The sequence below is a fragment of the Podarcis bocagei genome, assembly GCF_964188305.1.
Source record: "Podarcis bocagei genome assembly, chromosome: 5".
NCBI classification, from domain to species: Eukaryota; Metazoa; Chordata; class Lepidosauria; order Squamata; family Lacertidae; genus Podarcis; species Podarcis bocagei.
In genome coordinates, this window is record NC_138129.1 from 79,085,043 (window position 1) to 79,111,410 (window position 26,368).

General features: G+C 41.6%; 2 protein-coding genes and 2 long non-coding RNA genes across 7 annotated transcripts in view; 2 read left to right on the forward strand and 2 right to left on the reverse strand.

Annotated features, from left to right (window-relative positions):
- The window catches only part of LOC308587423 (uncharacterized protein), a 47,693-nt gene extending 34,053 nt beyond the window's left edge, over nucleotides 1-13,640 (forward strand). The window contains exons 1-5 of one of the 3 annotated variants that reach the window (XM_081195074.1): nucleotides 46-608; nucleotides 739-807; nucleotides 6,398-6,519; nucleotides 6,684-6,751; nucleotides 12,487-13,640. In XM_081195074.1, coding sequence (XP_081051200.1) covers nucleotides 519-608; nucleotides 739-807; nucleotides 6,398-6,519; nucleotides 6,684-6,751; nucleotides 12,487-12,518 — 381 coding nt within the window. In that variant the 5' untranslated portion in view covers nucleotides 46-518 and the 3' untranslated portion in view covers nucleotides 12,519-13,640. Of the gene's footprint in view, nucleotides 1-45; nucleotides 609-738; nucleotides 808-3,633; nucleotides 3,710-6,397; nucleotides 6,520-6,683; nucleotides 6,752-12,486 lie in introns of those variants that run through there. The other 2 variants (XM_081195075.1, XR_014008357.1) reach the window with 2 other exon arrangements.
- Nucleotides 6,009-15,292, reverse strand: LOC308587431. Its single transcript, XR_014008370.1, has 2 exons — nucleotides 15,161-15,292; nucleotides 6,009-6,487 (listed from the first exon to the last, which is right to left on the reverse strand). It is a non-coding gene; the product is annotated as an uncharacterized lncRNA (long non-coding RNA).
- Nucleotides 15,293-15,468: 176 nt separating this feature from the next.
- The window catches only part of BCAR3 (BCAR3 adaptor protein, NSP family member), an 87,743-nt gene continuing 76,843 nt past the window's right edge, over nucleotides 15,469-26,368 (forward strand). The window contains exon 1 of one of the 2 annotated variants that reach the window (XM_081194979.1): nucleotides 15,469-15,487. The gene's annotated coding sequence lies outside the window, so the exon portion shown is untranslated. Of the gene's footprint in view, nucleotides 15,488-22,405; nucleotides 22,747-26,368 lie in introns of those variants that run through there. The other variant, XM_081194980.1, reaches the window with a different exon arrangement.
- LOC308587447 lies at nucleotides 17,789-19,130 on the reverse strand. Its single transcript, XR_014008392.1, has 3 exons — nucleotides 18,943-19,130; nucleotides 18,696-18,808; nucleotides 17,789-18,071 (listed from the first exon to the last, which is right to left on the reverse strand). It is a non-coding gene; the product is annotated as an uncharacterized lncRNA (long non-coding RNA).

Below are 26,368 nucleotides of genomic sequence, written 5' to 3' on the forward strand. Positions count from 1 at the left end.
GCAACAGCAACAACACCCTAATAGGGTATTGTTTCTCCCATAGCCACAGCTTAGGATTCAACCAGACATCAGACATTGTGTTCTGACCCTCTCTCCAGCTTACTGCCTTTACCAGACTGCAACCTTTTACCCCTCCAACTCAAACTCTTAACCCTGGCTTTTGTTCTTCTAACCATCTCTCTCACCTGAAGGAGGGGCCCTACCCAACTGCCTTCTGGCACAAAGCCCCCACTCATTCTGCCTTCCTAATGGCTCATTGCCTTCTTTTTGTCTTCCTAATGGCCTCTCACCTGAGGTGATTTCCTGGTTAGGAAACTGGCCTAGTTTATATTTAGAGATTTGTCTTGATTAGATTCTAACACCTACTGGAGCCAGGGAATTTAGGGTGTATAGCACCCACAAACTTATAACAGTTATATGTGGTTACCCATGTGCTTTGCTTAGCTGAGCTAATAGCAACTCAGAAAATAGTGAGCAGGTGAAGGGGTTAACACATTACCCCATGCTGGTGGGGTCGCATGGTTGCTATTATTTATTTATTCCCCAGGCCACACGTCCTTCTAAGCCACACCCGCTCTCTCTATGCCACATGTGTCCCCAACCTTGAAGTATGATGACATCCTTGAAAATCTGATACGCCTCTTGCTTGACTGCATGGAGGATAGAGTACATGAATGAGCGTGTAGAAACTATCCTACTGTACAAATATAAATTTTATATTCATTACTCTATCCACAGTTGTCTCTGGTTCACCTCAGAATGAAAAACATTTCCCATTCCCAAAACAGAGGATGCCTTCAATTAGAGGTTTGTTCATTGCCTTCTTCTTACTGCTCTTGAAGTGGAGGATTGTTGTCTGTGAAGTACAACAAACATGGCCATCCAAATGCATGGAACAGACTGCAAAATGTGAACAGCTAGATCAGCTTGTTTAGTTATAGATAGAAAGAACCTTTATCTGCTCTGGATATGGAAAGCTGCAAGTGTGGGAAGAAATGCTCCACAGAGCATTGACACGAAACAGTTAAGTATATATAGAAAGCAGATTTTTGTGAGGCCTAGCCATAGAGCTCTTGTATTTATTAGATTTGCCTTTGGGTTTTCTTTAGCACATTAATAGCAGAGCAAATGCAGCTGGCCCCGGGAGATTAGATAGCTATTGTTTATTATTTCATTCATTGTTCAGTATGTGCTCTTTTCTGTAAATCCTCCAATTCCTTTGGCATTTCTCTTTGTCCCGAGGTTAAAAGTGCAGCAAATCTTTATACAAACTGCAGCAGATCTTCATTGCAAGTGTTTGTCAAGCATGAGGGTTGCAATCCTCAACACACTAAGGAGGGCAGGTCTCATATTGAATGCCACATACTTAAAAAAAAGAAAAGCTTTACATTAATAAACCTAAAACACAGTGGTACCTCAGGTTACATACACTTCAGGTTACAGACTCCACTAACCCAGAAATAGTGCTTCAGGTTAAGAACTTTGCTTCAGGATGAGAACAGAAATCGTGCTCTGGCGGCGCAGTTGCAGCAGGAGGCCCCATTAGCTAAAGTGGTGCTTCAGGTTAAGAACAGTTTCAGGTTAAGAATGGACCTCCGGAACGAATTAAGTACTTAACCCGAGGTACTACTGTACAGTAAAATTCATTGAATCCAATTGATCTGTACAGGACATTAACGTCTTTGCATAAAACAGGAGTGTGTGGGTGGCGGGTAAAATAGTCAGGAGAGGAGACACAAAACATGTTAATAATTAGGAGCTTTGGAAAACCAAGGTTTGGATCAGACACCCACATAAGCATTGCAACTGCCTTGCTGGAAGAAACCAAAGTCCACCTTGCCTGGCTTCGCAATTCCAACCAGCAAAATGCTTCTGGAAGCTCACAAAGCATCAAGGCATGAGGTCAAGAGAGAGAGGGAGAGAGAGAGAGAGAGCGCGCGCACTGTGGGATATACTGGACCTGAATACAGCGCCCAAACATAATTCATCTGGGCCTGGAGCAACTTTGTAAATACAAGACCCTGTCTCAAAATCCTTTGTCTGCCCTTGAGCTTCTTTGGGTCCTTATTTTTTGTTAAAGCTTCTTACATCTTTGGCAAATAAGGTCAAATGACATTTAGCTGCTCTTCCCTTGCCCCTGGACCAAGGGTCGATTCTCCTATAAACTCAGGAAACTACAGGCCCCAACTCACACATATTCCGGGAGCTGTAAATGTTATCTCGGTGCCCCTAAATTACTGATGGTGCTGGTCCTCAATGCCCCTAAATTACTGATGGTGCTGCCTACCGCTGTGTTCTGATGTGGCTCTACCTGCCCATGCACAGAAAAGACCAGCAGGAACTAAGGAATGGGACTTGTAGTTCTTGGAGAGCGTGTTGCACATGGAGAGGCACAATAACTCTGTGTAGAGCTTGATGGGTTAATTGCTCACTCTTCAGAATATTGCTTTGTTTTGTTCTGGGCATGGGCAAAATGTGATTGGGGGTGCTGAGGATCATTTGGATGGACTTGAACTGCGAATTGAACATGGACTGAACTACGGTTTTGTAAAGGGACAGATCTGAACTGGATTTAGTTCATTTTTGGACACCTTGAACTTGAACTAGAGCTTGTTCCTTTTTGAAATGAGCTCTGCAAGCTCTGGTGATACCTATCTGTCGGTGCTCCCCTTAGATTCATGCATCTACTACCTCTTTCATTTCATTTTATTTTACTTGCCTCTTTGCGAGCAATTGAGTCAGCAGTACCCCATATACGCACTTGATGAACTTCAAGCATGTCTATAAATGTTTTGCTGGATCAAGGCTCAAATGCTTTAATGATTGAGGTAAAGGTAGACTTTGCAACATGCCTGGAAGGTTTAACTTTTCTGAACTTGGATGAAGCAAAAGGGTAAGAGAATTGCAGGGCTTAGTGTGGGGTTGCACTACATAGTAATTTATTTTCAAAATTTGTTTTAATTAACAGGCTTAAGGGAAGTGATGTTTAAAGGCTGTGATTTTGACATCATCATACACCCCTGGTGGGGCAGGCGAGCTGAACAGATATATAGATTTGGTTAGGAAGTGTTGGTTAGAACTTCCTTAACTCCTCCCAGTGAGAAAGATGAACGTGAACTACTAGAAATTGTTAAATGCAAATGGAAGGGGAGATGAGAAAACAGGAAGAATTATAGCGAATGAATTGTGCTTGCTTCCTAGGACTTACCAGCTAAATTTTCTTTATGTTATAGGAATATCAGAAGTTGCCTTATTTTAAGTCAGACCAGTGGTCTATTGTAGGTCTAGTTGTAATCCTTGGTGGCTTCCAAACTATTGCTAACAGAGCTGTCATTTTTCTTGCTTGAATGCTTGTTCAACATTTCCAGTAATAAAGGAACCATGTACTTGGAGTAATCTTGAAACTGCTGTATGTCATGCCTTCCTTGAGCTTCCTCCAGGCCTCAAGTCTGTTTAAAAATTGTGATCTCAGCAGTGTGGGTTGTAACGATGTTTTTGACACGTTGCTGACCATATGACATCAGCCTGTGGGCAAATGTGTGTGTAACATATTTAGCATGTAAGCAGGCTAGAACAAGTGGTTTTGTTGCCAAGAAGCCATAATTTCCTTAGTTTTCTCTTTTTGCATAACAGGCAGAAAGATTTTTGCTTGGGTAATGGACAAAAGAGGCAAAACTTGAGGCATGCAGCAGAGCAGAATAAATTTTCTGTAAATGGAAGCATGTTTCTTAAAGCCCAGCAGCTCAAGCAACCAGGTTGTGTAAGGAAAATCAAACATTATTCACATGTAAATGGTGGTCAATTCCAGAGTAGGCATTTAAATCAGGATCAGTACATACCATTATTTCCCCCCAACACCAGATATAATGTAATTCAAATCCTGTAACCCTCCCATTTGTTTCCCATAAGAAAATCTCTAAACTTTATTAGTGAGTAAACCCAGCCACTGTAGTGTGATGTCTGTCAATGTGGTTGTCCTAGCCATGACACTATTTTTGTGTTTTAGGGCTTGATGTTTTTGCTGTTTGCAGAGAGGGTGTGCTCTCATGCCACTTTCCCTGAGTTCTGGTGGCCCCGCAGCTGATTCAGACGCAATTTGCCATCTTTAAAATCACAGGAAAGAAGGATTGATTTGAGCAAGAGAGATTTTATCTGCTTTAATCTGTTAAATGGAGTTGATTTATTAATAGCACTATCTGCCCTGTCCTGTAGAACAGGGACAAGGAGCTTCTGGTTCTCCAGATGTTGCTGGACTCAGCTAGCATAGTCAGTGGTCAGGAAAGATTAGACTAAATCTGTAGGGACACAGGTTCCCCACCCCAGCTGTAGAACCTTCCCAAACAGAGAGACAATGGACAGTGCCCATCTGGTGCTGTACATAAACTAGGGCTATTTTTATTTGCTTATTTATATAGCATCATGTATGTACATGAACCTTAGAAAATAATGAGAGGAAGAAGACAGATCCTAACCCCAAGGAGTTTACAATCTAAGAATAGACACAAGGGAAGCAACAGTTGGAGGGGAATGGAAGTAGGTGTAAACAGACGAAGAATATGTGATTGCAATGAAAATAATCACATATTCTTCCCCTGTTTACACCTACTTCCATTCCCCTCAGACTGCTGCTTCCCTTGTGTCTCTGTTCAGATTGCCAACTACCTCTTGGGGAAATGTAGTCTGATAATCTAGACTGATGGTTAAAGACAAAATGATTTCAGAGATAGCCTTGAGTCAGTACTAGCTTCTGAAGGGTGGGACACACACACACTTTTTCTTCTTCTTCTTCGGCGATTACTCGTAGGCGAGTAAGATTGTCTTCCATAAACGTGGTTTTAACAGTGAGTCCATAAGTGACTGTGGAGGCCAATTCTGGAACCACATGTCCTTCTGTGTGCCTTCCTCTTAGCACGTTTCTCCCTTGCGTTCTGAGTTGGAGTGTCTTCAAAGCCCATGACACCTTTGATAAAGACTCTTCTCCAGTTGGAGCGCTTGCAGGCCAGTGTTTCTCAGTTGTTGGTGTTTATACTACATTTTTAAAGATTTGCCTTGAGACAGTCTTTAAACCTCTTTTGTTGACCACTAGCATTACGCTTTCCATTTCTAAGTTCGGAATAGAGTAGTTGCTTTGGAAGACGGTAATCAGGCATCTGTACAACATGACCAGTCCAACAAAGTTGATGTTGAAGAGTCATTGCTTTAACACTGGTGATCTTTGCTTCTTCCTCGCCTGTCTTCCCAAGTGATCCCTCCGCACCAGAGAGTTCCATTCTTCAATAGGTAGGCAGTCAGCATTGTGCAGCATTCGGTTAGAGCATGTTTCTTTCTTTGAGATGCACACAAAAGGCTGCACTATACAACTGAAGAAGAGAAAGATTGAGTTCACACAGACAGCAAACTGGAAGATAATACAGTATGCACAACAGAAGTGCTTTCATAGTTAAATAGACCAGAACCTTTGCCTGAGGGGGTAGGAAGGTAGGAATTAACTGTTCCTCCTTGGTTGACTAGTGTGGCATCCTGGATACAATGGATTTGTTCAGTGCTTGAGGTCATTCTTCTATCTATGAACTATCTTACAGTTTTAGAAGCTGTTTCCTTACTGAGATTTCTCCCAACCCTGTGCCACACAAAGGTTTTATAGTAAAATATAATACTAAATGATTAGACATTTTCAAATGTGCAAGTCTACCATCATGTTCCAGCTTTTTACAGGTCATGGAGGTTAAGAATATTAAGTGGAGGGTGTTTCCTAAATGAATTGGCAGCTCTTTTGTCCAGTCCACCAACTTCTGGGTGGCTGGGTGGGAACAATTAGGTTTTTCAGATCATGGCACAATTTAAAATAGAAATTGCTTGCAGGTGGTTCTTTGCCATACACTGACAGTAATTAAATGGTGTGGTCTGTGTTTTATGGCCCTACAGCTTAGATGCCAGTTCTTGTAAACAAACAAACAAAAATTCCCCCCAATAGACCTGGATGTTAAGAACTCCTTCCTCAAAGTAAATTCCAAAGAATGTGTCTTTTAATGATCCTCAGAGACAAGGCACAGAGAGAGAGAGAAAAGTGAAAAGTGATAATGAACTAAAAGAGTTTCTCACAGTGCTTTCAAATGGTTAGGAGGGTGGTACAAATAAGTAACAAGAATTAGCTATTGAAAAACAACCTTTTGGTAGCATTGTATTTTGGCAATACATTCATTTGTTAGGTGTTAATTCTTAGCAGTACCTATGGAAAAATGAGCAGTGTTTGTTATGTTCTGGGATTATGTTCTGGATGCTTTTAATTTATTGCAATAAAATGTTGGATCATTTTTTTAAAAGAATATTATTTCTTAAAAAATGAACAAAGTTAATATTTTCTCAACCATCTTCTTTTTTGTTGGGCCGGTTCCAGGATTTGCTCCACCTGACAGAAGCTGAACTGAAGAAAATGGGAGCTAAGGCTCAAATCCACCAGATACACATCCTTTCTAACATCTTGCTCCTTAAGGAAACAGAAAGAAAAGATGGTAAGAAGTAGGTTCTAGCTAAAATTAATTTGTCAGTCTTATTGGTGAATTTAAAACAAACATTTCGTTACTGGCTGCCAATTCATTTCCGTGGTCAGTTCAAGGTACTCACATTTGAACACTAAATGACTCAAGCCCCAAATGTCTGAAAGATCATCTCCTTCCTTACAGACACTCTGGAAAGTTAAGACTGGCAGATTGGGGCCTTCTTGGTAGTTTGTCCACCTTCAGAGGTTCAGGTAGGTAGTCGTGTTGGTCTGACACAGTTGAAATTTAAAAATTGTCCAGTAGCACCTTAGAGACCAACTAAGTATCTGAAGAAGTGTGCATGCACAAGCAAGCTTATATCCCGAACAAACTTAGTTGATCTCTAAGGTGCTACTGGACAATTTAAAAATTTATTTCACCTTCAGAGATGTGTTTTAATGTTGTAACCTTCCCTGAAGAAGAACCAGGATAGATTCCACAAGGGTAAATCCAGTTTCTCAGATAATCCAGTCATTTTATGGTATATTAACTGTACAATTGTTTATCTTTATTGCTTGTAGTTTACTTAGTCCACAATCTGAAGTTCCAGCGATCAGCCCATCAGGGAGCATTTCAGAAGTGCTGCACACCTGCCTTCTGAAGCGCCAACAATCAGCTGATCCTTGGGAGTTTAAAGCACAGAACAATGCTCTTATGTTCTTAAGGTAAACAGTTAAGATTAAATCACTTTTAATCCTCTCTTGTGCTTTTAAAGTAAGTGTCTGACAGCCGATAGTGGGGAAGAGAAGCATTTGTAATGCACATGAACATTCTGATGCATAGGTTTCATATACGAGTTACACACTTTATTTTGCATCCTGTTGGAAAGATGATTGTGATTCTGAAAGACACAGCAAATTCATCTCCTAATAGTGTTTTGATTGTGCAAACTGTGGATTAACAGTCCCTACCAGCAAATCAGCCTTCTTTTTGCATTACTGCGTCCCTGCCTCTATTTTACTGAAAGGGGCGATTGAAGCTGAGCAGAGGAAAGCACAGAAAAGAGACTTATCATGCAAGAACTGTCCTGAACAAATGTGAATGTTGACATCCTCTGCAGATTCAGTGCCAGCTTAGGATCAACAAACTCAAGAGCTTTCCTCAGGAATGCAGAGGAGAACTTTTAAAAAACAAAACACATAATCACAGAGGAGTCCTGGGCGATAAGAGAAATATGAGAAAATGAATGCCTCTCTGCAATTAAAGCCATTATCAAAAGGGATAGTGTATGCTTTGTAGGCACTATTTATCCATCAAATTCTTTTTCAATCTGTGGTTTCATATTAATTTTTTTCTTGAAAACTTTGCATATATGTGTGTGTGTGAGAGAGAATGGGCCTCCCTGGTGAATTTTTTTATTCCCCCCCCCCAACCTTCAGTAATGTGCTGCCATGCTGCTTTTGAAACTCTTCTTCAGAAGCAATTTGCCTTGTATTTTGGTCTTACTAAAACTTTGCTTTGATCGAGTGGTGAGCATTGGCAGTGTGTGTAGCCTAGATGGCACGATTCTGAGTGTGGGCAGTTGCAGGAAGTGTGGCAGTGTGAATTATGTTGGCTTGTTACAGGATAAGGGGGTTAGACATCTGAGAGCTCTACCTCCTTCCAATCAGCTTCGGCCTTGTATACCTGAAGGAGCATCTCCACCCCCATCATCCAGCCCGGACACTGAGATCCAGCTCTGAGTGCCTTCTGATGGTTTCCTCATTGCGAGAAGTGAGTTTAAAGGGAACCAGGCAGAGGGCCTTTTCAGTAGTCTTGCCCACGCTGTGGAAGGCACTTTAGCTGATGTCAAACAGATAAACTGCCATGTGATTTTTTAAAAGACACCTGAAGACAGCCCTGTTCAACCTGAAGGCACCCCTGTTTAGAGGAGTTTTTATTGTGTGGTATTGTGTTTTTACTATTTTTTGTTGGGAGCTGCCCAGAGTGGCTGGGGCAACCCAGTCAGATGGGCATATAAATCAATCACCATCATTTTCCCAACAACATGTCAGTGGGTGCCAAGTGGGCTTCTCTGCAGGACTAGAATGGGAACGGCAAATTCAAGCATCTTTGCTGAGGCCCTCTCATCTGTTGCAGATCAGGATTTCATGGTCTCCATGACAACAATATCTGTTTCGATTGATATCCGGCCTCTTTCATTTGGCTGGTCATACACTTGATTTGGTGTTATATTCTGAACAGGATGGTGATCATGGGTGGAGAAGTTTGACATGGTTCCCTTGGCATGGATAGAGCTCTGCCTGGCAGGGTTTAGGCTTACTGAGTGGAGGGCTTATTAGAACAGTCTTCCCCTAGAGAAAAATAGATCCAGTCCAGATTATGTCCTGCTGGCTCTGGGGCAATGTAATGCTGGCAGTCCCATCAAAGCACTTGCTAGCGTCTGGAATGGGGAACCTACATGAGCAGTTGTAATGTTCACTCCAGAGTGATCTCTCTGTTTGGTGAGCCTATGTGACTCCCTAGTTTTCTGAGGCTCTGGGAGCAATGGAACTTTTCCTTTCCAGCTAAGGAAAATGCATGATGAATTTGACTGAGTTTGGGCTAAAGCTTATTTCAGAGCTCATCTCATGGCAGCGATGGTGGAAGATAAGTCTTGGTTTTCTGGCACCATTTTGTCCGTACAGAGTTGTCTGGCTGAATTGTTCCAAGTGGCTCCTGAGACGAGATGGTTACCTGGTGTGCCCTATTTGCGAAGCACTTTGTAGTCAACATCTCTAATAGACATTTCTGCCTTGACTCCAAATTGAGGGCAGCACCAGATGCAGCTGCTTCTCCTGTTTCTATGGATACTTCTTGGTTTGTCTAGCCTGTGGATGTAGACAGAATTCTTGAAGTTGGGAGCTTCATCACTTGGCATGCTCAATCCTTGCCCTTCCTGGTTGATTAAGGAAGCCAGTTCTGGGTAGGCTGATTCGGTTGGGGAGCAAGGGACATCGTTCCAACAGTATTGAAGGAAGTGGTGGTAAAACCAGTATGGAAAAAGATCTTCCTGCCCTTTATAATGTTCATCCAGCAGCATCAAACATCTCACTTTCGGGCAAGGCACTCAAGAATATGGTGAGAAATATGTGTGTGAAAAAGGAGGAGCTGGGGAGTTCACAATTCCATATCCTACTCATCTCTTGATCACAGCTAGAGAATAGGATATTATGTCGTTGCTGTGCATGCTGAGTCCCTTGTTTGTTGATAAATGTGTGGGAGTTTCCTTAATTGCACATCTTATGTAGCATGTGCAAATGAGAGTGCCTAGTGTTGACTGAGGAGGGAACTCAGAAGCTGGAAGGGTTTTCACCTTGACGAAAAGCAGTAGAATCAGTGGCAGGAACAATTTCTGCTCCTATTTTTTAGACACAAACTGAACTACAAGTTGTAGAACTAAGATCCTGAACTACATCTTTGCCTTCTTTCACAGCATTGCTGGTGAAAGAATAGGTTCATCCTATTCAAAGGGCCTGGGAATCTTGCTTTTAAATAGATCTGTTGTGTCAGTTAGCTGTGACTACAGGCTATTGTTTTCATAGTGGGGATGAGAAGCTGTTATCTGGTCTCCAGCCCATTGTGAAGATTTTTTGTTTTGTGTCTGCTTTGGATACAGTGCTGTGTCTAGGAGCAAGAGTGCATGATCAGTTACTCTGGGAATGCTTGCTTTTAGCACTTGAACTACACTTGAGCATCAAATTATTGTTGCTTTTTATCCTTCTGTTTGCAAAATATATTTATTTTTTCTACATAAAGTTTTCCCAACACTGCAGGATAAAATGAATAGATTTTTTAAAAATCGTACTGATTCTGAACCCAGTTATTTCAGCAAATCCGCACTGAACTGGAATGTAAAATCTCTCAAAAAATTTCAGGTAGCTATGCTGATTCATTTGAAACAAATCCAAGAGCAACAGCAACATGCTGCTACAATTGCAGCATTTGAAAAACAATCAAGTAAACATTCATAGCAAAGTACAGTGGTACCTCAGGTTAAGTACTTAATTCGTTCCGGAGGTCCGTTCTTAACCTGAAACTGTTCTTAACCTGAAGCACCACTTTAGCTAATGGGGCCTCCTGCTGCTGCCGCGCCACCGGAGCCCGATTTCTGTTCTTATCCTGAAGCAAAGTTCTTAAGCTGAAGCACTATTTCTGGGTTAGCGGAGTGTGTAACCTGAGGCGTATGTAACCTGAAGCGTATGTAACCTGAGGTACCACTGTAGTGATCATTGCCTGTTCTTCTGATAATGTTTTAAATCCTCACTATCACTGAAAGAGTGTGTTTGATTGGCTCTGATTTGCAGATTGCAGACTGGAGCCAAGCCCTCTAGTAGCTTTGCCAGCCCACAGAACATTCCACTTCAAACTCTTCCATATTATTATTCATCCAAATATTCTATCAGTACCTGTGTGGTCTTCTGGCTACCCTTCATAGTTATCAGAACTGGAGACTTCTAGACCATCTTGTTACCTTTTTTTAGAAGAGCTGAATGCGTAGACCTAGTTGCCAAAAATGTAAACAAACAGCTCTGGCTTTTGTATGTCATTAAGGAAGTTCCATTTGGGGTGGGGTGAGGAGACAAATGACTCTACTACCCTATCCTTTGAAGATTCCAGCTGTATCCTTATTTTTTTCCTGTTTAGAACCCTACTGTCTTTGTGGACATCACAAACTGAGTCAAAAATATCACTGACATCTTCACACACAAAGAAAAGCTATTGCTCATTTTGTATTACAGTGGTACCTCGGGTTACATGCGCTTCAGGTTACATATGCTTCAGGTTACAGACTCTGCTAACCCAGAAATAGTACGGGTTAAGAACTTTGCTTCAGGATGAGAACAGAAATTGTGCAGCGGCAGCGCAGCGGCAGCAGGAGGCCCCATTAGCTAAAGTGGTGCTTCAGGTTAAGAACAGTTTCAGGTTAAGAACGGACCTCCAGAAAGAATTAAGTACATAACCAGAGGTACCACTGTACTGCTGGAAGAAACTGAAGCAATTTCTATCCTTGCAAGATACCATGTTTCTCATTCGAAGTTCCATACAGTGAGAGAGAGAGAGATCCAGCCATCCTTCAAATAGTGGGAATATCTATAAGGTTGTCATTATGACACGCAGAGCTTCAATCTTGAGTTGCCCTTTTGTGAATGGAAAGGAACTGTGACCCAGAGTCCAATTCCTTTTTTGGGGGACAGGGGCAATAGTTGAGTTGAAAGCAATAGTTCTATTCTTAACTCAGGAAATGGTGCAAAATCCTCCTGCATTTCATTATTTTCATTTGCAAGTACTAATCTGAAGAAATGGAAAACTAATAGGAAGCAATGCTGCATGATTTGAAGAATGATATGAGTGATACATGATCACATGACCTGAATAATTGTCATCATTATGTTGCACTTGGTTGTTTCATGAGGAAGTGTGGTGTTTCTTTTGCTATACTCATAGTAATGTGACCACTGAAAAATCATATGATATACCAATGTGTGCATTCAACGAACTGGCATTTTGTACCATTTATTAACTGCTTTTAACTAGTGTATTTTTAGACTGTGTTGATGTATTACATTTTCTGAGCCACAGTCTTATTGTCACCAGACCACAAATGAGGAAACACAGGAAGGTGCCTTATATCAGGTCAGATTGTTTGTCCAACTAGCACAATATTGTCTATTGTGGCTGGTAGTGGTTCCTGGAGTCTCGGGTGAGATCTTTTGGGCAAAAGATTCCTGCATTGCAGGGGGTTGGACTAGATGACCCTCAGGATACCTTCTAACTCTACAATTCTATGATTCTTTCTTGAGAAAGTTTGTTTTGCTCAATAAGTACCGTAAGTTAGCCATGACTCATTTGTTAATTGATGTCAATGGATTGTGGCCTCTGTCTTTTTATCATGTTTGCACTGCATATTAATATAGTTTATTGAATTAATAGAAACTTTCTGCTAAATGTATGTGTTCCACTACAGTTCTGAATTATACCAGCAACTTTCAAAAATGAACTTCTGTATAACAGCTACTGAGTGCCAGATGTCAGAATGTTATACGAACTTACTCTTCTATAAGTGTGCCAAAAACTGTTTTGAATTGAGACATAGGCTCCTGAATTCTTACACAACTCCAAATGTTATTTAAAGCAATTTATCCTAAATAATCTCCTTTTGCTATGTTGGAACTTTGGAAAGGAGCCATTTTGCTGAGACAACATGAGATATTTCATTATATTAACTTGAATTAACTTCCAGAGTGAGTTTATAAATTGAACCAGGCACAATTTATGTAAGAGAGGGGTTTTTTGGGTTGTTTTTAAATAAATGGTTTTTTTCAGACATTTAAAAAATGAGAACTATTCCATCTTCTTTCTGGGTATCTTCAGATATGCTTCTAATGAACCATGCCCTGCATGAAATCCACCCACTAGGCATTTCCTTTATATCTGGGGGCTTCTTGTAAGTGCAAATAGGAAAAATCTTGTTCACACAATATGTTCACAGAGATGAGAAACCTCTGGCCCTCCAGATGTTGGAGAATAGCTCCCATCATTGCTGACTATTGGTCATGCTGCCTGGGACTGATGGGAGTTGGAGTCTAACAACCCCAGAGTGCCATAAATTCCCCATCCCTGACTTTATGGAACTCACCGTCATAAGATATAATGAATGTCCCTAGCTTTGTTGACTCTTTTAAAAAGGATGTCACAAATTCACACAAATAGGTCTATCAAAGGCTATTAACCATGGTAACCAAGTGGAGAAGGCCTCTGGGTACTATATGCTGGTAAGTAACTGTGAAGGGCTGTTGCCTTCATGTACCAGCACACAACTTGGGACTGGTTTGGAGTCAATCAGACAAGGCTGGGTTTTGGGCCATTTACCGGTACTTGTGACCCCGGTTTGAATGTTTGATTACTCAGTTTGGTGGAGGTGTGTGTGACACAAAATGTGGGCTTTGAAGCACAAAGTGGCACAAAATGAGCACAAAACTTTGGCAGAGAGCCAGTGTGGTGTAGTGGTTAAGAGCGGTAGACTCGTAATCTGGTGAAGCGGGTTCGATTCCCCGCTCCTCCACATGCAGCTGCTGGGTGACCTTGGGCTAGTCACACTTCTCTGAAGTCTCTCAGCCCCACTCACCTTACAGATTTTTTGTTGTGGGGGAGGAAGGGAAAGGAGAACGTTAGCCGCTTTGAGACTCCTTCGGTTAGTGATAAAGCGGGATATCAAATCCAAACTCTTCTTTACCTGTTTGGAGACAATCGGACAAGGTTGCATTTGGGGGCATTAGCCCCCAATTTGCTGTGTCAGTTACGGGGTCACAAATTAATGGAGGGCCTTCATGTCCTGCTTCTGTTCTTCCTAGAGTGGTAGTTCTCAAACGTTTTTCCTCTGGGTCACCCTTTCAGAATAAAAATTTGCTCGCACCCCTCTGGATTTCTTATTGATGAGAAATACATTGCAGAACAAAAAGAAAGAATTCCTAGCAGTGCCTAATTTATATAACATAGAACACAACTACTTTATAATATGATCATGGGACATGCAGAAACTATAAAACAATGCAGCTACATAAGAACATGAATCATTGCTCAAATATAATGTTGATTGTCCTCAAATCTTCCTGCCACACTTGCCACCCTCTCCTGCCACACCAGTGTGGCGCACCACACCCCTTGAGAACCACTGTGCTAGAGACAGCATGCTGATTACCCCTTGAAACAGATTTGGAGGTTGGGGAGGGGGTCTCTTTTTTGTGAAGCGTGGAAGAGACAGATCCTCCCCTTGAGTTTTCCGGCATATGCAGCAGACTTTGGGATTGGTAGGAATGCAGTCTCACACATGACTCCAGGATTTGCAGAACTAGGGATTATTGCTTTTGTTGAGCACCTCCAAATCCAGGCATGAGGTGAGAGGTTTTTACGTAGCCCTTCCTCTGGAACTTGGAAAAAGGGGCAATTAAAAAAAAATCATTTTATAAAAACAAACAACAAACAAACAAACAAACAAACAAACACCCTACTATATGTCATCATTTTAAGGTGATTGAAAGCAACAAGATCTGCGGTTTTTTGCTACTTCCGAACACTTGCAAATATCACCACAAAATTAATAGCTGGCCGTTCCATTCCCTTGAATACTCTCAGTATGCAAGAGATCTCAGGTAGGGTAGGGTTGAGAGAACCACAAATAATGGCTAGCTACCAAGGCCAGCTAAGATTTGGAGAATCCCAAAAAAACATAACAGAAATGTGTTGCATGGTGGGTGCGAAAGCTTAGCTTACACACTGACATAGCTAGGGACTGGCATTCTGTAGTGGAAGGAGCAGGTACAGTCACTTCTCCCCATGGTGCATATAAGACATTACATAAACCGGGCACTCCAGCCATCGTCTTGTACTTATGGAGGTCCAATGCATATGGTTCTTCCTGCTCCCTAAGGGTGGGAGGAAATTGTGCCATTCCAGTCTATGTATGCTTGGGCCTGTGTATGGCACACCTGTGGGAATTACACTCTAGTTCCCATTTAAACTCTAGTTCCCTGGGTCGTTTGACCCTTTAATTAGTTCCCTTTTCCCTCGTACAAAAACTACGCAAGGTGCTCTCTTTTAAAGTTTAAAGAACAAATACATTTTACTTAGCGTACTTGTACTTGCACTTGCAGAGTAAAATATACAACGCAAATAGGCGTTGATTATGTTGCCAAGACATCTTACATAGATGTGCATCCAAGATAAATACAGACTAACTCTGAGGCAGGCAGCAGCACAACAGAACATACCTGCTGCTCAAACTGTTAAAAGACTTTCCATAACTGCCGTTAACTGTACCAACTGAAATAACTTCCTCAGGCATATGACATCACACAGTTCTATAGCCCTTGTGAGTATTGACCCTTTTTACTCCGCATTTGGGATGCTTTCATCCCACAGCACCCAGTTTACAAAGTGCCTTATTTATGCCTACACTATCGACCATGGTAATCCTCAAGCCAGTTGAATTTGTGAACCTGCCCAATGTAGTTCCCATTTTTTTAAAAAAAGTGTTGAGTTAAATTCCTAGTTGGACTTGAATGCTGGAAGATTCAGAACAGGCAAAAGAATGTACTTCTTCATGCACAGCTAAACTTTGGATTTTGATCCCACAAGTGGTGGCATGACTGTGTTCTGTCTCTGCTGCTGGAGGCACCAGGTTTCCGAAGAGCTGTTGGGCAGAGTGCTGGTGCACTGTGGTCTTGCTTGCGTGCTTCCCATAGGCATTGGGTTGGCCACTGAGAACAGGATAGTGGACCTACCTTTGGTCTGATCCAGCAGGCTCTTCTTATGATCCTAGTGATAAGTTTTATTTGCCCTCCTTTCATCCCTTTGTTTCCAAATCCACTGGTGCTTCCTCTTTCCTTTGCAGATGAATGTTTTGAAGGTAATTTCTGTCTACGTTCCATATTTAGTTCAGTACTTCTTTGAAATTTACAGTTTATAATCTTCAGCTACTTTGATTTATTTTTTTTGATGGAAATATTAAAACAGAGTGTTTGATCCAATTCTAGATCATTTGGGTAAAAAAAAAGACTTAAGGAAAGACAATTTTTTTTTCTTCCATAAATTTTTATTCATATTTGCACATATATACAGGAAAAACATAAACAAAAAATCCACCACATACCTTATACAAATTATATCCACTTCACAAATAATAAATAAAATATATAACTGAGTCCAAGGCTCAGTTGAGACTAACTCAGTTAGGAAAGACAAATATTTTAGGCTAAGATGCAAAGGAGATGAAAGAATAGAGGAAAGGTGACACCTGAGGTGAATTAAATATACTCTCCAGTAGTTTCATCTGTTTTACTGCCCTTGTGAGTGACTGTATTTATAACATTCTTACAGCAGGAATCAGCTGTCAGGATCTTGTTATCTTGAAATAATTGTCCTTGCCTCTCAGCTGCTCTCACTTCTGTGACAAGTTTGATGATGAGGCAGGAGCCTGTTAAAGTGAAAACAATCTACTGTTCAATGACCCTGATAGTCTGAAAGGAAAGACAGCAAAAAGAGGAATTATAAAATAAGAAAAAAATGCTTTCCTACTCAGCACGCTGATATTAACCCAGGAAATCTTCCATTAGCCATGGGTTTCCTGTTATGTCCAAACTGGGAAATCATGGCTACTAGTTTCAGAACAAAGCAGGATCTTAAGTCAAGTTCAAACTGTGGTTTCAGATTCTGACTGCTTGGGAACCTGGTAACCATGGCTTTCTGGTTCAGATGTAACAGGAAACTGCAGTTAATAGAAGCCACCTGCATTCTGGATGGGTGTGTCTATGAAGAAAACAACCTTTTCAGTTGTGCCCTGGTTGTGGAATTTTCTTCCCAAAGAAACGTGCTTTGTGTCTACATTGTGGTACTTTCAGTACCTGGTGAAGAGTGGTGCAGCAATGAAACTGCTAATACATTTGCAAAGCTAAGCAGGGTCTGGCATGGTTTAAAATTGGATGGGGAACCACATGTTGAGATTTCTGCATTGGAGGGGGTTGGATTAGATCAGGCATGGCCAAACTTGTCCTTTCAACTGTTTTGGGACTACAACTCCCATCATCCCTAGTTAACAGGAGGGATGATGGAAATTGTAGTCCCAAAACAGCTGGAGGGCCGAGTTTGGCCATGCCTGGTTTAGATACATGACCCTTGGGTTTCCTTCCAACTCTACAACTATGAGATTTCCAGGCTTTACAGCTGTTGTTGTTTTTTAAGCATTTCAGTGCTTTGCAGATCTTTGGTACTACTGCTTTCCCTTTGCTGGTTTGGTTTTGGTTTTATTTTGATGCTATTTAAGAAATGTTTTATTTTATGTCTATGCTGTATCCTATATTTTACGGTTTAAATAAATATAATCTGAGCAGGCTGAGGAGGGAAGAGGCAACATGAGGATGGAGCACACAGGCACAAAGCCAAGATTTGTATGTCTCAGCCAGCTCAATGTGTGCCTTTCACATACCCTTGACTCTTAAGATTTCTGGTTGACACAATTATTATGTTCACCCACAGTTTGTTTTAAAATAATCATTGTGATCATGGTACCCTTGAGATAGAGTCAACAGATCTACACAGTTTGAATTTGATTGTAGTCATTTAGCTATAGCTTGAGAAGAAAACATTCGTTGGAATAGCTTTCTGCGATGAAGAGAAAGATGAAAACACAACAGGTTCTGGAATAGAAGTTGTTAAAAAATATTGTTATCTAAAAAGCAGTCAAGACTCTTGACAAAAGTTATGGAACAGTATTTGTTTTAAAACCATTGTTTTATTTAGAAATATAAATTGCTGGCTAAGGCAGAATTATTACCAATGTAGTAGCAGGAAAGCCTTTGAGCTCCTGGTTTATGAACTCAGACAAAGGAAAGAAAGTAATAGAACAATGTTAAGAAAAACTTTTGGGGATTACAGAAGACAACACAGCTGCAGAATGTCAACATTCAAGGAAAGAGAGAGGCAACTCTGAGGCAGTGTGGGAGTTTTGAGGAATTGGTAGCAAGAGGACATAACCTTGAATAAGAAGAAGCAAATCTGAAAACACAAATTCTTTTAGATTATGAGGTGTATAGAAATGTACAAAACATATAAAAGAATGGATTACTGATAGGCATTTAGCTTAATCCCAGAAACCAAACACAGAGATTATATCATAGGACTGATTCATATATTCACACGGTGAAAGGAACTGATTCATATATTCACATGGTGAACTCCAGTCCATGGATCTAATTCATGCAGTGTTTCCCTCCTTTTAATGAGGAGGAAGGATCATACAAATTGGACTTCTGTGTTTAGGCCTAAACTAGAATAAGGTGCACATGCTTGCCTGCTCCCTCCACCACAGAACAATGATAATTAGCTGGGTAAGTGTGTGAATCAATCATTAGAAACAAAGTCTACAGCTAATTGAATGGAAAATAAGGCCCATGCGGTACAGGACAATATGAACTGGAGTTCCTTATAATTCTGGGCTGCAGAAGACTGATAGAACACTGCCAAAGCCTCTAGTGAACAACTCAGACACTTTTATTTTGCTTTCTTTCATTCTTTTGTTCCCCTTCCCCAAAATACTTTACTGATTGTCCTCACAATACCCTGCGAGGTAAGTGATAGTCACTATTATGCTATTTTCAAACAAAGCTGAAAGATACTTACGGTAATTTGCCCAAAGCCACATACTTGAGGTCATGGCAGATGTGTAATTTCAACCCAGAACCAAATTCAGTTCTCTTCCTGCAAGACCACATTGATGAGTGCTATTCCAGGAACTATTTGCAAAAAAGAGTAACACATGACAAGACAGTAGAACTTTTCTTATCAGAAAGGGCTATTAAAAATTCTAATTTTATCTTATTTTGCATTATATATTAATAGTACATTCCCCATGTAATGTATACTTTACCCTCTGCTTTATCAGAAAGCATGACTATCTGAAAGACTCTTATATCTCTTCCATGCCTTATGAATAAACAAGGCTGTACAGTAATTCCTAGAATTAAAAAGAAAGAAAGTCCTTCTATTTCTGAGTGAGGCTGCCTGTGGCTGTCTTATCTCAAAATTAATGGTTTCTTCTTAGGGAGTTTTTTCTTAAAGTGTACTCACATAGTTTTGCAAAATAACAAAATATACATATATGGAAAATTATATAAAGTGGTATCTCGGGTTAAGTACTTAATTCGTTCCGAGGGTCCGTACTTAACCTGAAACTGTTCTTAACCTGAAGCACCACTTTAGCTAATGGGGCCTCCTGCTGCCGCTGTGCCGCCGGAGCACAATTTCTGTTCTTATCCTGAAGCAAAGTTCTTAAACTGAAGCACTATTTCTGGGTTAGCGTAGTCTGTAACCTGAAGCATATGTAACCTGAAGCGTATGTAACCCGAGGTACCACTGTACTGCATTAGATACAACACTAAGCCATAGTTTAGTGTTACATACACAAACCTCAGGCCTATATACCCCCTCCTTCTCCAGCATGGCTTAGAGGAAATTGGAAGCATTTTCTGCTGTTTTTAGCTAACCACAACTTCTCATGCCTAACAAATGATCTGGTTAAGACAAAACACTAAACTACCTCAGTTTCAGGTACTCTCCCTCCACCAGCACATGTATGACAGGGAGTGTGGAAGCAGTTGCTTCCATTTTAAATTAACCATGATTTATCCAAACCGCAAACAATGGTTTAGGGAAAGAATATCGTGAACTGTCATTTGAAGTTGGCATGTTTCCCTAAATCAAAGTTAAGACTAACCACAGTTTACCTGGGTTTCAACATAGTGAGTAACTGTGGTTAAGTAAACAGACAAGCCAAAGATTCAGATTTCCCCCTCACATCCATGTGAGGGGAGCTTCTAAGCCCAAAGCCCGCTTACTAAGCACTAAACCATTATTTAGCATTCTGTCCAAACAAGCTCAGACTGTGGCTAGTGTTAACTGTGCCTTATTGAACTAAGCCAATTTCAAACCGTGGCTGAGTATTATGGTTTGTTCTTCAGGTGGCAGACACTGGACATTGTGTATGGATGTTGCCGTCTGGCAATTGCCGCCCTTCTGACCTGATGCTGGTTAGGTGCTTGTTTGTTGCTGGCCAGCTGTCTTGCCCAGTTGTATTCTCCCAACAAGTCACAGTTGGTGCTATTGGAAAAGGCACCTGATCAAGCAATCTGGCGGAGGGGCAGCCCGCCCAAGCCCCCAGAGAGCAATGGCCATTGACTTAAGTGGGGCTTATTTCTGGCACGTCAGAAGTGAGAAGGCAAGTGAGGTATTGTCTGAAGTTCCTACCTCTGGCTTGCTAGATTTAGACTGCAGTCCTATGCACCTAGCTTCTTGGGAGTAAACCCCAACGAACTTGATGAGTAGACATTTATAGGATTGCGTTGTTAAATGCTCAGCTTAAGGGTCATTTGTGATTGTGAATTACGCCATGTTTTTTAATGGAGATGGGTTTGCACTCGTGCCGATACATCGCCTTGCTAAAGGTGCAAGCAAGCCCAGGTATGCCTCTAGTCCCAGCTCAGTCCGAATGGCAACTAATGATGAGAGTCCCTCTTGGCTAAGCCATATAATCACATTTTCCACATGATTACCAAAACATGCCTTGGGCCTGGATCCAAGCAACTAGATTTATAAGCACTTGAATTTCGGAACGGGCAGTTTTTCATGCTGCAAGGCAAACTTCTATTGAAAACGAGGAGACTTTCAAAAGCAGTTTGTGATATGATAGGGGCTGGAGAAGGGATGAGCTGACCGGCTTCTCTAAGTAAAAAATCCTCCTGGGTGTGCCAAAGTCCTTGTGTGCTCATAAAGTACGGTAGTTATTTAGATCAGAGTCATGCAGAAAATTCAGACGGTGTTTCCACCATGTTGATACACCTGGGACTCTAAAGGGGGGAGAGGGGACCACAGCACCCCCCCCCAAGATGGATCAGGGGGATTGAGGCCCCCACAACAATGCCTGCTTTTGTGGTCAGGAGGCTAGTTAATAAAGGAGAGGGAGAGATTTAACTCTAGGACTCAGAAACAGACTGTGATGCCTTGCTTGCTGTGCCTTGGAGCAGAAGTTAGTTGTGAAGGGAATGCATTGAGATGGAGGAAGAGTTGATGCTGACAGTAAAGAGGACAAGCTCCAAACACTGATCTTCTAGTTCTTCTACTGATCTCTAGTATTCCTGAACTTTATTTTCAGTATATTTGGAATCCCTTTTCTGTTAACCTTGAACCACCTACACCTTGCCTTAAATATATTTCTGTGGTTCCTGTGATAAATATTTTAATTAATGATGATCATGATAAATAAATATAATAATAATAATAATAATAATAATAATAATAATAATAATAATAATAATAATAATAATAATAATATACTGCCCTAAATTTAATAATAATAATAATAATTTATTATTTATACCCCACCCATCTGGCTGGGTTTCCCCAGCCACTCTGGGTGGCTCCCAACCAAATATTAAAAATACAATACAGCATTAAATATTAAAAACTTTCCTAAACAGGGCTGCCTTCACATGCCTTCTAAAAGTCAGATAGTTGTTTATTTCCTTGACATCTGATGGGAGGGCATTCCACAGGGCGGGCGCCACTACCAAGAAGACTGTCTGCCTAGTTCCCTGTAACTTCGCTTCTCACAGTGAGGGAATCAGAAGGCCCTCGGAGCTGGACCTCAGTGTCCGGGCTGAACAATGGGGGTGGAGACACTCCTTCAGGTATATGCGCTGTTATAGATGGACCACTTGAATCCTGCCCAATATTAGGGCCGGCTTTGCTTCGAACCATGGCAATAATATGACCATTTGGAGGCAGCCAGTATTGCGGCTCAGTTTGACCCGTCGGATATCCACATTTGGTGGGCGGTGGTATAAATTTCTCTTCTCCTTAAGCCTGGCGAAGGATGAAATCGCACAGGGGCGAGAGGGCTGTCTTGTTTATTGCTTTCCTCACCTGCTGTTTTAATTAAGCGTGCTTATTTGCTGGTATGCGGGCCCCTTTGGCTGACATGGTGAATAGTTTTTGACAAGAAGGGAAAAAACCACCCACCACAAACTATGGCTGGGAAGATTGGATGCCAGTCAAGGGAGGGGCTCAAGCTAATGAAATCAGCTGCGTTTAACAGCCTGGCCTGACCTAGTGGCAAAAAATAAAAAAAAAGGTTGCCTTTAGGAAGTAGTAAATCATGACTTTTTCAGGGAGCTGATTTTAAAAGGAAGAATTATGGGGAGGACTAAAGGAAAAGTTCTCGACGCGGCAAAGGGCAACGGGAGGTCACCGTATGTAAATAGCTCCTCTGGAGGGGGCTCCGGCGGCGCAGGGGTGTGGCTGCGGAGCGGCACTCAATCACTCCCGGAGCGCCGGCGCTGCCTCGTGTGGGGCTTGGCCGCCGTGCCTGCAGCTGCCTGAGTTTGCAGCGCGCGCCGCCCGGGGTTGGTTGGCGGCTTGCTTGCTTGCTTGCCTGAGCCGCGAAACTCTCGCCTCGCAGCAGCACTACCGCCGGCGCAGCGGTCGGGGAACCATGCAGCGCTCCTGTCCCGGCCAAGCCGCTTGAAGGTGAACGACGGAGCCCGAAGAGAACCTGCGGTGGACCCGCGCCCGACGAGCGGGGCGGCGTGCTAAGTCTCTCCGGCTGCCCAAATTGGGGCGAATAGTGCGCGGCTGCCGAGTTTTTCCCGTCCAGCGCTGCGAAGCAGCATCCCCTGAGGTAAGAGTGGCGCCTTTTTGGTTATGTAGAGCGATGAAAGAAAAACTTGAGCAGGGTGGTTGGTTTCCAAAATAATAATAATAAAAATACACGCCGGTGTATTCTTTTGAGGAAAGTTCCGTTCGATGCAACAGCAAAAAGAACGCCGGGTTGATTTAAGGTGTGCGGAGCTCGACCATGCTGCTGGAGTTTTTGTTACATTATTATTATTATTATTGACGGGAGTAAATTGTGGTGGGAGGGGAAAGAAGGCTGTGTGTAGTCCGGGCCCATGTTGCATGTTTACTCAGAAGTAAGCCCTACCGGATCCAAGGAGACTTGCCTTCCATGAAGTGCGCACAGGGTTTCTGGCTATTACAGGGGTCAGCAACCTTTTTCAGCCATGGGCGGGTCCACCGTCCCGCAGACCATGTGGGGGGGGGGCGGACTATATTTTTTTTGGGGGGGAAATGAACGAATTCCTATGCCCCACAAATAACCCAGAGGTGCATTTTAAATAAAAGCACACATTCTATTCATGTAAAAACACCAGGCAGGCCCCACAAATAACCCAGAGATGCATTGTAAATAAAAGGACATATTCTACTTATTTAAAAACACGCTGATTCCCAGACCGTCCGCAGGCTGGATTGAGAAGGCAATTGGGCCACATTTGTCCCCCGGGCCTTAGGTTGCCTACCCCTGGGCTACTATATCAAGAGGAATGCTGGTTGGTTTGTAGTTAGGAAGAATAGCTTCCATTCTGAAATTGCCTACTCAGGTTTTAGAAGAGAATGCTTTTGGGGAACAAAATTGATTTCTATGGAAAGGCTACACAAGATTGTTGAATGCAGATTACTTAACAGTTCCCTTCATAACCTCAGTAGGGAGAGCGAAAGGTTGGGTTTTTCATCACACGTTAGAGTCATGTTGATGGGGCATTAAAGTGAAGAGCGTAATCAATGGTTTAGTGCTTGTGAATACAAGCTGATACATGTATACAGATATGGCATGTTTATTTCTCCACCTCCCCCCAAAAAAGATTAATATAAAGACCCTTGAACGGAGCTAACTTAAATGTACAAAGTCAAATAACTGGTAAATAACAAAACGTCTAAGATTGACTTACATTTGGCAAATAGCACACATGATGTGGCTTACTAATTGTGTTAGAGTTAGAGATGGTAGTCTGAAGATGTAAAGAAGGTGTGTGCCTGTGGAATGATTGTATAATATGTCTTAAAAAATTCAGTTGTCAAAGATTATCCTGGATAATATGGTAAAATATTCATAACTGATTTTCCCCCCCTTCCTTAATCCACTTGTCTTATTATTGTAACATTCTGCATTGTTGGAACTACCAGTGAGAGTCAAAGTTGGTGGGTTGTCTTCCCTTGGCATAGGAGGTTGGAGATGGTCTTTTAAGAGCTTTTAAATTTCTTTCTGTGATTCATCAGTGTATAGGTATATAATACTGTACTTCCTGCGTCTTATGGGACCGCCTGTGTACCGTTCCTATGTACCAAAGAATCCTGGAAACAGTAGTTTAGCTCCACACAGAGCTACAATGTTGATCACGCATAACAAGCTACAGTTCCCAAGATGTGTTTTGTTCAGGGGTGTGTGTGAATGTGCTTTAAAAGTATGGTGTGTTTGCAGCCAAAGCCTATATATGTGTAACAGCAGCAAGCACATCTCCCTCGCCTCCACTTCACTCTCCTTTCTCTGTCTTCATGTGTTGATTTTTTGATTGTAAACTCATTGTGGGCGAGGACCTGCTCTTCTGTATTTTGTAAAGTACCATGAAGTGCTTCAGAAAACAATAATCATAGTTATCACCAGCTCTGTTGTACTTTTCAGTGCCAACCTGTCTCACTTGTCTCTCCAGTATACCAGATTCTAATGTTTCCAGTGTATACGGTATTCTGCAAGGGTTAAGCTGCTTATTCAGATGCCTTTAAGATGTTTACTAACGCTTGTGCTCTCCACTATGTTGGCTTTGCTTAATTTGACCAGGGATTCCTTTGGACTAGAAAGATGTTAATAATAGAGAGCTTTTATTAAAGAGTTGCCAGCAATTGCGTATTTTGAGTTGTAAAAGGCAAGTGTGTCTGTTTAAAAAACAGGTTACTATGGTAGTAAGAATGTGATGGAATTTGCCCATTATACATCCCAGCTGATTTTCTCTCAGCAGACACAACTGGCATGAAGTACAAAACATTCCTCTTAAAGTAAGTTTCTAAAATGTGCTGGCCTTTTAAAAAAAATTTACCTCTTTAGTTAGGAGTCCTATCAAATAGAATTTTATTCTTATAGTTGGGAATTAACTAAATTTATGTTGCTTTTCTCCCCCTAACCTAACCCCTTTCACTCGTTTTACTGATTTGCACCAAAATTACCTTACTGTTGAATGGCTCAGGAAGCCTTGGCGGTGTTATATGGGCAAAGGCTTAAGTGAAGGCAGGACTTTAGGATGGGGCTGGCTTCCTAACTAATGTGTTTTGGAAAGTTAGTAAAGAGTGAGAAGTGGGCTGCCTGTGTAACTCTGCTGACAACATTGTTCTCCTGCTTTGTTTGGCCAAAGAATGAATAGCTGGTTGTGTTTGTCCCTGAGAGGAGGAAGGGAGACGAGAAAAGCCCACTTCTCTGGATATGACTCACCCTGAACTCTCTTTGTGAAGAACTGATGTGAATCTTAAGCTACTAAGAGACAGAGAGGCTGTGGAGCCGGTGTGAGCTGTTGGGTTAGATAGGCAAGGAAATGGCTTGAGATTGGTAAAGAGGGAGAGAGAGAAAAGATTCCACTCAATTTTTAATATTTTTTCAAAGCAAAAACTGAAACTGCATTTGATGCAGTAATCAAGAGGATCTCTTGATCTCGCAGCCTAGCCTACATTGCAAGAATGGTGTGAGAAGGTATAATAGAGGATTAGGGGATGGGGCAGGGAATGAGAAAAATGTATCCAATCTAGTCATAATTAAGTGTTTTAAAGTTCTTGTATTCCATTGGGAGACATTTAAGGATGTCCATAACTCTGGATTTTACCTGAAATACATTCCACTTTTGCTAACTACATAGTTAGGCTGTTTTAATTGGATGAGTAAATAAAAACATACTTTGATTACATCAATAAACCACTTTGGGCTGGATTCATTCTCTCTCATTTTCTTTATTTCCCTAGAAGTCCATTATTTTAAAAAAGGGTGTTTAGGTTTACTCTTAGGAAAGTTATTTGTCTGGGAAAGTTCACATGCATATCCATGACAACTCTCAGAAATCATGGTAACGGAATGGTGGGAGGACAATGGATGGACTCGACATGCAGAAGAAAAGAAAAAAGTCTGCTTAGTTGCAAAAGAGAGGCAGAGGACTTTTTCTTTCTTTTTTTAGTTGGTCACTAGGTTTAATTTTTTTTTAGGTCCAATTTGAGTCCTTACTAAGGTTGCAATCTTAACTATGCATACTTGGATGTAAAAACGGCAAAGTCCTGTGGGACCTTAAAGACTTAGCACATTTTGCCATAGTCTTTAATGGACTAGAGCAGTGTTTCTCATACTTGTGTCCCCAGCTGTTGTTGGACTACAACTACCATCACCCCTAGCTGTCAGGACCAGTGGTCAGGGATGATGGGAGTTGTAGTCC